The 10,843-nt window shown below is 40.0% G+C and overlaps 1 protein-coding gene across 6 annotated transcripts in view; it reads right to left on the bottom strand.

The window, feature by feature from the left end:
* PPP2R5C (protein phosphatase 2 regulatory subunit B'gamma) overlaps window positions 1–10,618 on the bottom strand; it is a 64,605-nt gene extending 53,987 nt beyond the window's left edge. For 3 of the 6 annotated variants that reach the window (XR_009621356.2, XM_034418483.3, XM_034418484.3), the window contains exons 1-2: window positions 10,063–10,542; window positions 8,252–8,317 (exon numbers count right to left, since the gene is read on the bottom strand). Coding sequence is in view for 5 of the 6 variants with exons in the window: in XM_034418483.3 (XP_034274374.1) it covers window positions 8,252–8,317; window positions 10,063–10,095 (99 nt within the window). In the remaining variant the exon portion in view is untranslated. Of the gene's footprint in view, window positions 1–8,251; window positions 8,318–10,062 lie in introns of all 6 variants that reach the window. The other 3 variants (XM_087882184.1, XM_060687317.2, XM_034418485.3) reach the window with 2 other exon arrangements.
* Between the last annotated feature and the right edge of the window lie 225 nt (window positions 10,619–10,843).

Below are 10,843 nucleotides of genomic sequence, written 5' to 3' on the forward strand. Positions count from 1 at the left end.
TGCACCGGTTGGAAGAGTTAGGGATGGGGGGCACCGTGTTGCGGTGGTTCTCCTCCTTTCTCTCTGATCGGTCGCAGTCTGTGTTGACAGGGGGGCAGAGGTTGACCCCGAGGCCCCTTGTATGCGGGGTGCCACAGGGGTCGGTTCTCTCACCCCTTCTGTTCAACATTTATGTGAAGCCACTGGGTGAGATCATCCGTGGTTTTGGGGTGAAGTATCATCAGTATGCTGATGATACTCAGCTATACATCTCCACCCCGGACCACCCCAATGATGCCCTTAAAGTGATGTCCCAGTGCCTGGAGGCTGTACGGATCTGGATGGGGAGGAACAGACTCAGGCTCAACCCATCCAAGACTGAGTGGCTGTGGTTTCCGACGTCCCGATATAGTCAGTTGGTGCCATCACTGACTATTGGGGATGAGTCATTTCCCCCGACGGAGAGGGTTCGCAACTTAGGCGTCCTCTTGGACTCACGGCTGTCTTTAGAAGAACACTTGACGGCTGTGGCCGGGAGGTCTTTTTATCAGGTTCGCCTGATTCGCCAGTTGCGTCCCTTTCTGGATCGGGACTCATTAAATACGGTCACTCATGCCCTCGTCACTTCACGCCTGGACTACTGTAATGCTCTCTACATGGGGCTCCCCTTGAGGAGCACCCGGAGGCTCCAGCTGGTCCAGAATGCGGCCACACGGGTAGTTATGGGAGCAGCATGGCGCTCCCATGTGGCTCCCCTCCTGCGCGAGCTGCACTGGCTCCCTGTGATCTTCCGGGTGCGCTTCAAGGTCTTATTTACCACCTTTAGAGCTCTCCATGGCTTAGGACCGGGGTACTTACGAGACCGCCTTCTGCCACCAATAGCCTCTCACCACCCAGTATGCTCCCATAGAGAGGGGCTTCTCAGGGTGCCGTCAGCCAAACAGTGTCGACTGGTGGCCCCCAGGGGGAGAGCCTTTTCTGTGAGGGCACCCACCATCTGGAACGAGCTCCCCCCAGAGATACAGAAGATTCCGGATCTGCGCACTTTCCGCCGTGCCCTCAAAACATTCCTGTTTCAGCAGGCCAGCCTGGCCTAACTTTCCCTTTATATTGCTTTTGATTTTATTTTAAACTGGGATGTCTTGAATTATCTAGGACCAGAGTGTTTAGTATATTTTAATTGGTTTTTTTATTAACGTTTGTATTACATGTATTTTTATCGTTCGCTGTTCACCGCCCTGAGTCCCTCAGGAATAGGGCGGTATATAAATTTAATAAATAAATAAATAAATAAATAAATAAATAATCAGCATTAAAAAAGATCTGATTACTAATTGTTTGAGTTGGACAAAATAAATAATAACATGTTAGAATTTTATACCACACTTAACTCTGACCAATTTGTTGTGAAAAAATACATTTACGTTAGACTAAAAAATTGAATAAAGCAATGCTATAATCATGAATGAAAGAATTGAAAAAGCATTTCAGTATAAAAAATGAAATATATGCTGGTTCAGAGGCATATAAAATATGGTAAAAATATTCACAAAAAATATTCACTAGCTAACCAAAGCTATCCAGAAAAAAGGTATGTTTATCGTATCAGCCTATACAAACACCAGAAATAATGTCATCCTGTATGGAACATACACTATATTACTTCAAAATGAACTGGATATGGTGTGAATAAAAGTTCTTCAGAAATAAACATCTATCAGCTCTTGAACGGTAAGATATTACAGGAGCTAAAAAGTAATTTAACAATTACCCTCATAAAAATAGTGTCCGGAATATAAATGTAAGAGCTTTTGTTTCCCTACTGCAGGATTGCTGAATTATTTTGAATACAGTGCAGAGAAAGGACAGAATCTTGTGATCTTATATTGTGGACACAAGATTGTGGAAATAGAAGAAAAAACAAGAGTTTTTTGTTCTGTTCTCAGATTGCTATTCAGTATAGGGGTAGAATTTCAGGGAGTATGATGATAATTTGTTGATAAGATCTGTACTCCAGAGGAACAATCTCTCTAGGGAGGTTGTGGGTTCTCCATCACTGAAAGCTTTTAAGAATAGGCTAGATAACTATACTGTAAGTCATGAACAATTTAAACATTCAGATCTGTAATTTGCAGTCCCTGCTAGATACTGCAGGAGGCAACCTAAGATTCCAGATGAAAACTATTTCCCTATCATAATTTATCCCTGACATAAGGTAAAGGTAAAGGTAAAGGTTCCCCTCACACATATGTGCTAGTCGTTCCCGACTCTAGGGGGCGGTGCTCATCTCCGTTTCAAAGCCGAAGAGCCAGCGCTATCCGAAGACATCTCCGTGGTCATGTGGCCGACATGACTAAACGCCAAAGGCGCATGGAACACTGTTACCTTTCCACCAACAGGGGTCCTATTTTTCTATTTGCATTTTTTATGTGCTTTCGAACTACTAGGTTGGCAGAAGCTGGGACAAGTAACGGGAGCTCACCCCGTTATGCGGCCCTAGGTATTCGAACGACTGAACTGCCGACCTTTTGACTGTCTTAGCCACTGAGCCACTGTGTCCCCTCATCCCTGACATAATGACATACTAATATCCATGTTAATAGAAATTCCAATTCTAATATTGAAGTCTTAGTACATGATTACAAATTTCTCTCTCCTTTGCTTATCTAGAAAAGGAAATAAAAATAGTGATTTAATTTAATTTAATATTGAATTTAATATTAGATTTTTAGGGTCTTGTCTAATGTATATGTAAAATATGGCAATTATAAGCCAGAGGTTTATGGTTTAATGCTTGCAAATGCCAGAATACAGATAATATCTCCAGAAGTAACCCATAGAACCCTACATTAAATGCTTTATTGTAAATGCTAAATATCTCACAAATATGAAGTCTCCCAATATTCTTCATTCTGCACAAGATCTCAATGGCTCCTTTGGCAGTTTGGATGTGAAAGTATTCTGCAAAGGCATATTTTGTGAAATAATCTAACATAAATAATTAGGCATTTACATCTTATGTATGAATTAATCTCTTGCTTATTACTAGCTTCTTCTTAATAAATCTACTGCAAGAGAAGTAAGATTGCAGAGAAAAAGACCTAAGCATTTTCTCAGCTATGCCAGAAAACAATAACACGTTTTATATTTTGTGTAAGCTAATATTGGGCATCTAGATATTTCCAGATAGCTGGCCAGCTGAAAAGATGTCCACCTACTGATATATCCACAGGCAAAAGAAAAGATAGATCTGCCAAGATATATATGTCATTGGTCTGTGGAATATCAGGATATGAACCAAAGCAAGCTTGATGCTGTCAGAGCAAAAATGTCATGGCTGAATATTGGCATTCTGGGAATCAGTGAAGTAAAAGGCCTGGATTGGGTCAATTCACATCAGAGGAACACCAGATTTTCTTTGGACAAGACAAAGAAGATCTGCAGCAGTTGAAGTCAGTGCTTGTGCACAAGTGCCAAAATGATAGAATGATCTCAATTAGAATCCAAAGCAAGGCAATAAATGGTACTATATGGAGATCCAAGTTTATAATGCAATAATAGTTGCAGAGAAAAAGAAAATTAACCATTCTCTATTTCTAACAGTTTGTCAAATCTCCCCAAAAATATACTAGTTTTAAGAGACTACCATGCTAAATAAAACAAAACAGTATCCATTATAACAGGAAGATTTGGCTTTAGATGCAAAAAACAAAGTGATGACAATCTCATTTCATGAAGTATGCAGAAATTTTTCTGAAACCAGGATAGATGTAGCTGCTCAACTGCTACCAAAAATTGTAGTCCTGTATCTCATCTGACAAAATATATACTGTATTATGTATGTTTATACCAATTCAGCTTTACTTAATTAGTGCTGACTAAGTATTAGAAACAGGGGGGAAATCACACTTACTGTTCGGAAGTGTGCACACACGCTTGGACCTTTCTGCGCATGCGCAGAGGGTAAAAAACAGGAAGTAACAGGAAGTTAAAACCAGGAAGTAACGACTGGGTGGAGGTTTGCGCCGCCATCGCTACCGGTTTGGCCGAACCGGTCCGAAACAGGAGCATGTCACTCCTGATTAGAAACCATCTCATATGATGCCTTATATTTTGTTTTATTAGATACTGTTAAGAAAATGATGATGATACCAAGTTTACTGCTATCAGGATTACATCTCATCATATGTAGTTCCAACCCCTGCCCCGCCATCCAAATTGAGTTGCAAGTTTGGCTATAAATCTTCTTTTGTTTTGGTCTTAGAAACCTACATTTTAATGTTTATATAACTGCATGATGTCTGAAATAGTTTCTTTCACTAGTGCACAAATATTGTTAGAAAGTGATGTTAAAATTGAAACAGAGTGATCATTTATAAAGATACTTATAAATAAAATACATTAAGTTACTATTATTTGTTCTTTCTGTCCTTTGAATTGCGGACAATCTTTAGACTTTATAATCTGGCATTTTTCACTAACACTTGGGAAAAAATAACATATGCTAGTACATTTTCAGACAAGGGTTTCAGATTGAATTTACAAAAATTAGACAAAATTAAACAAGGCAGAATTACAGCATATCATAGCACTGGAGGCAAGGTAAAATGGATCATGAAACAACTCAACTCCTATTGCCACACAAAGGCTTATGGGGTGTCTTAGAAAGACAATACGTCTTTACATTTTCAGGCATTATAATTTACCAGTATATGCTGTAAGAATTTGTAATCCCCTGGATTGATAGATTAATAAATAATAAAGCTACTATATGACTGGTGAGTTCATTTTTAGATGGGTAGACGGGATACAAAGCTATATATAAAAAGTTGTTCCAGGTTTTGCTCCTTGCTTTGCCTTGCGAGTCCACTGCAGGTTTGGCCAGGCACAGCAGGAATGAATTTTACCACGATCCTACTTTGTCTGCACAAGCAAACTTGATTGCTATCAAAACCTTATCAAGACTCTGCTCTCTACCAGTGGCATCTATGGAGTGTTCAAACAACCACATTGTGTCTAAGGGTAAATGAGCAAAGCCCCACCTTTTTGTAACTGAAGCTATCATCTTTACTTTTTTGCTCTCCCTCTGCATATGCCCCTGTTCTCTGCTCTACCTATGTAAGTGTGCTCCAGGATTGCCCAGTGAAAGCCTGTATGAGCTTGATGAGTTTAAAAAAACAACTCTATTCTAAATTGCTCGTGACTCCTCCCTAGAATTTTTGAGGACCCCTAATTACATGTTCGTTTGTTTTTTAAAAAAAGGCTAAACAAATTAATGACACTGCTGGTAGTAACAATTCTTATATACTACATCCTACTGTATCTATAATTATGAACAACTATAAAACATTGCTTGCAGTTAGAAATGTGTGGCGTTTAGATATGAAGCAGGCAAGAGTTTTGGATTCAATGCAGGGGTGAAATGCTCCTGGTTCCGGCTGGATCGCCTGATCCAGTAGCGATAGCGGCGAGTGGTTTGGAGAATCGGTAGCAAAAATGCTTGCCCCCCGCATGCCCAGCTGAGCCGCAGGATCATCAGAGGCTGTTTTTTTTTTTACTTTTCAAAGCATTTTTTTCTACAATCTCTTTGGCCGAAAAAATGCTTTTAAAAATTAAAAAAAAAGCCTCTGATGATCGCGCGGCTCAGCTGGGATCGTCAGAGGCTTTTCAAAGCATTTTTTTCTGCAACCTCTTAAGGTTGTAGAAAAAATGCTTTTAAAAGTAAAAAAAAAAAAAGTTGGCCACGCCCACCCAGTCACATTACCCCCACCCCCACCAAACCAAGCCCACAAAACCGGTAGTAACAAATTTTAGATTTCACCCGATTCAATGCAGGTACCTTTGCTATATCTATTGAAAACTTCAGGGCTGTGCCTTTTCTTGAGCTCAGGAAAATGAGTATCTGAATTTTGTACACCACTGCTTCCCAAATGCTTTTGATTGATCACAAGGTTCACCCAATAATATAGTAAATGGCCCCTTTGTTGGATCCAGAAGCTCTCCTATCATTACCTCATTTAGTTCTACTGTCTGCAGCCCATCTATACATACATTCAATTAATTCTATTATTCTTCACCCATTATAAACAGCACTCTCTGGTCAAATGCTTGTACTGTATAGCCTAGAAATCTGTTACTTGGAAAAGGATTCTTAAGGTCTCTCTCTCTATATATATATCCAGAGATAAGCTGCATTTGAATATGCAACTTCTCTATTTTCATAGAACTTTAATTTCAAACTGGGCAACAAGCTTCCCCATTAGTATTCCCATGTACATATGTACAATGTACTTCTACAAAAGATAAAATATGTACCATGTTTAAAATACTTGTGTTAGAATGTTAAATCATCACTTTATCAGCTTCTCACAATTCAGCATGTACGATGCCCTGCAATACTAAATGACATTCAATTCTTAACCATTCTGTGGTTTTAAGAATTGCAGCTATGGAAGCTAATCCAAATATACATCCAATCAGATCTCTGTGCATGCTCCTATCTCCTTAGTTCTACTCTCCCCAGCAACAGAGAAAATTTTTCTATGACTTTTTATTTATTTATTTATTTATTTTTTAACTTGTAGAACAACAGGGAAAATATTATCAAATATTTTTGATAATGTTTAATGCAAGAAAGCTCCACAAAGGAAAACATTGAGAATAAACTTATATACGGTGTTCATCCTTACTAGGTATGCATAGCACTTGAATCTGAAGCAGAAAAACTGCTTTGGAACAGAGGTGGGCATGAATATATCTGTCAGCACATCCTTAAAGATGATGTATCTTTTCCTGAAGTCACATGGTAACTATGTTCTTACAGAAAAATACTGTATACATAGGAGGCCAAAAAATGTACTGGCTCTTCCTTACTTCAAATATGACTTTTATGCGATTGTATGGCTATCAGGTGAAACCAGGAACAGACACTGTTTTTCTAAGGTGCCAAGAGGTGCAGCATGCATATCTTCAGCTGCTCTAAATCCTTTGTTTTGAATCCAAGATACAAAACATTTCTATCATTTATAATATTTTTTCTTAAAGGAAATGTACTTTCATCTTAAAACAGAGAATCATTACTTTATTTGATTCATAAAGTAACAGCATCTTATTTAATTTCAATATCTAATTCGTAATTGTTGTGTTACTGTAAGCTGCCGAGAGTCACACGGGGCAGGGAGATGAGCAGCATCTAAGTTAAATAAATACCGTAATGCCATGTCTAGTTCAAATTCAATATATTTCTTAAAAATAACTCCCCAAGCTCTCATAGCATATCTTATGAACATTAGCATCTATCATAAAACTTTCACTTTTTCCCCAAAATGCACAACTAAGGTTAGTTTAACTAAGGCATGACTGGTGGTATGGAGAATTATGTTCCCCTGACACAGCATTTGCCATTTCCTGCTGAATGGACCCTTATTTGTCTCTACAGTACTAGCAATTTTTATTGATAATTAGATAGAATCCTTTTTGCAGTAGTGTTACAAGAAGAATGTGGGAGGTTCATCTCTTGTCAAGGAGCTGCTAGGTCTAATTGAGGGAACTTTAGAATTACTGACCATTTCTTAACATTGGCTAACTTTCAGAATGATTATAGTTTGCTTTTTAGTAAAGGGATTCCTGCTTAATGAAATATAACAAGCTTTTAAATGTTTTATCAATTACAGAAATATCATCTTCCTGATCCTTTTCATAACATCGTTACTCTAATATTAACAAGCAAATTCGTGTATTTCTGAGATGAATGATGGAATAGAAAAGCCCTAGGGTTATAGGAATAGTTTCTACATTATGTAAGAAACACAAAACAGGTAAGACAATTACTGACTAGTTAAAACAGGATATTAGTTTTTAAATCAATTAGATTTCTAAAAGTTTTGTTTGGTAGAATTTTAATTTAATTAAGAAATTTTTGTCACTGCAATTTGTAAGCTTATAAACAATTTAAAATATGAACAGGTGAATTAACTCATACTTTAGCAGTTCTACTGAAATATGGTGAGACTCCAGATGTTCAATAATAAACTTAGATTTTATACAGTAATTTTTCTTAAACTTATAAAACACTTATAATATATTATTGTAATAATTCTTTCAATTAAGTAAGCCAATATAATCATTCCTAGAATCCATATGATTAGGGAAATGCGAGAAATGGTTTAAAGTTACTCAGAAAATTCAGATTGAGATGTCACAAAACAAGGGACTTCTAAATCTTTCAAATCTTATAGAACATAGCATACTTTTCCAGTATTTAAAAACTCACCTCAATATCCAGATTATCTTGTACATCTTTGCTGCTTTTGCCACTTTTGCCTGCTTTTGGAGGTTCCTAAAATTGACAGAGATAAGAAAATTTCAAGCGCACACAGAATAATTTTGTTTAAAAAGTCATTATTTAGTAAATGGGCATTTAAAAATGGGCATTACATCAAACAGAATACTGTTTCAAAACAGTAGTTTTGAAACCACTGTTCATTTTTTTTAAAAAATTTGATTTATATGCCGCCCTTCTCCGGAGACTCAGGGTGGCTTACAATGTGCTAAGCACATTCTGTCATTGACAGAAAACATGAAATAGTTTTTAAAAAGCAAAGGCAGACTAAATCTCTGTAAGGCCTAATTAAATTTGTAATATGGAGAGGTCACATGAGTTCAAGTATCTTACCAAGGAGCTTCCATGTATAGGATTTAAAAAGTTATGCCAAATGATGAGCTGTACTCATATATGTGTTTAAAACACTTCAGAATGCAAGTGCCAACAAGAACCTAGGCCCTCAGCCAATAGACAAATTTCCCTAGATATTTATTCTTGAGATTTATAAGGGCAAGCAGAATTGTAGCAAACCAGTTAAGGCCCTGGTGTATATAAAGTACTTTAATAAAAGTAATAAAATACATGTAATAAACATTTGCATTTATGAGCATATATGGAGATGCTACCATAGAATTCAACACTATAGGATTAATTAACAAGAGAACCTTCCTGTTTCACTCAATATTAAACAATAAGATACTAGATCTCTATTTGCCAGTTACCAGACAAAGTATACAGCTTTAATGCATATACAGCCTGTTGGTATGCATACTTGAATTAATGAGACTCATTGAGCAATAAAGTTTATTCCAAAGTACACAAGCACAGGATTGCGCCATTGCCTAGATAGAATGATGCCTGCACACTGCTCCAATAGGAAAACAGTATTTTAAATCTTAACACTTGCTCAATGACACTTTCATAAACACATGTCAAAACGAAAGACAGAAAAATAACAAGTGAATCCTGAAGTGAGTTTATTATAACAAGACTGATTTCCCTACATCAACCTCTGTTAGTGCTTTCCACACGTTTGCCAGTCTGTTGCAAGAACTGCCCCCCCCCCCAAAACTAAGCATCTAGAGTTTAAGTCACTTTCCAAAATAAGCCCATCCTCTTTCATCAGTGAACACTTAGGACATCCAGAAACCATTCCAAAACACCACTTGCAAAAACGGGGGGGGGGCAGCTTGTGTCAAGTTTGTTGCAGCAAAGAGTCTTGTGGTTAAAAGGACTGTCAGATTTAGAGCTTATGCCGCGCTAAGCCTTTTCCTCTCCAAAAGGCAAGAGACTCCCGTTCTCCGCAGAGTACAAACACGTGCTTCTTGCTTCCCCACACCTCATTCCACCCAAGTCTGGAACTGGGAGGGGGGCGGTGACTTTACACAAGAAATACCTGTGTGTGTGTATATATGTGTGTGTGTGTATGCATACATGAATAGTGCCATATAAAGTACTACAGGTGGGAAGGACTCATTCCCAAGTAATACCTTCCACTAATGTGCAGGGGAGCGTCAAAACCTTTTCCCAACCTAGCCGATTCCCAATAAATCGGGACATATATATATATATACACACCCACCCACTCAGCATTGTAGCCCTTCCCTTCGGGCGCCCCCTCCCCAAGCTCTCCAGGCCCACCAGTCTGCCTCCACCCAACCAGTTAGGTAGAACATCTCAGCCAGCCCCCTCCCCCCCCCCAAGGGCCTGCTCCTGCCTGGGACTACTCCGCGGCCGACGCTGCCTCTCTCGGGCCTGACCTGACTCTTCTCCTTCTTGTTTTTATTCGGCATGGCCGACCGATTGGATGTCTGGGGGCCCGCCAGGCCGAGGAGTCGCAGCCTCCCGGGAAGGACGGTAGCTGAGGAGGAGGAAGCGTGATGGTGGCAGTGGTGCCGGCCCCGTTGCCTCTGCCTTCTTTCCCTCCCGTCTCCTTCCTTCTCCCTCTTCTTCAGCTGTCTCTTACTCCTCCGGCTGGCCGGCCAGCCAGCCAGCCGGGCTCGCCTTCCCGCCCGCCTCCCGCACTTGCTTGCTACCTAGCTGGCTGGCTGGCTCCCTCCTTCAGACCCCGCGCGGAACTCGTCTCCCTCTTCCCCCGCCCCCTGCTCTCCGACTACCGGGAGCGCTGGCAGAAAGAGGAGGAGGAGAACGTAGCCGCCGCCAAGAGTCCTCTTAGCCTGCCTGCTTCACGGCGGGGCTGGCTTGGCCGCCTCTCCATTGGCTTGACCGCATCACGTGGCTCTAACGTTCTTTTTCCTCCTCCCACTCACACCTTTCTCCCCCGCCCATCCCGCCGCTTTCTGGAGGGCGTGGTTTAAATACTGACGTTGACGTTTGGTTTCCAGCGTGAGGCGGGGTGGAAGCCGGCCGGCTGGATTCCCGCTCTCAAGCAGAATAGAGCTGGAAGGGACCTGGGAGGTCTTCTAGTCCAACCCCCTGCTCAAGCAGGAGACCTTATGCCATTTTCAAATAGGCGGATGTCCGGTCTTTTCTTAAAAACCTCCAGTGATGAAGCACCGACAACTTCTGAAGGCAAAGCTG

Source organism: Pantherophis guttatus, chromosome 1 (assembly GCF_059756535.1).
Source record: "Pantherophis guttatus breed Tessera chromosome 1, ASM5975653v1, whole genome shotgun sequence".
NCBI classification, from domain to species: domain Eukaryota; kingdom Metazoa; phylum Chordata; class Lepidosauria; order Squamata; family Colubridae; genus Pantherophis; species Pantherophis guttatus.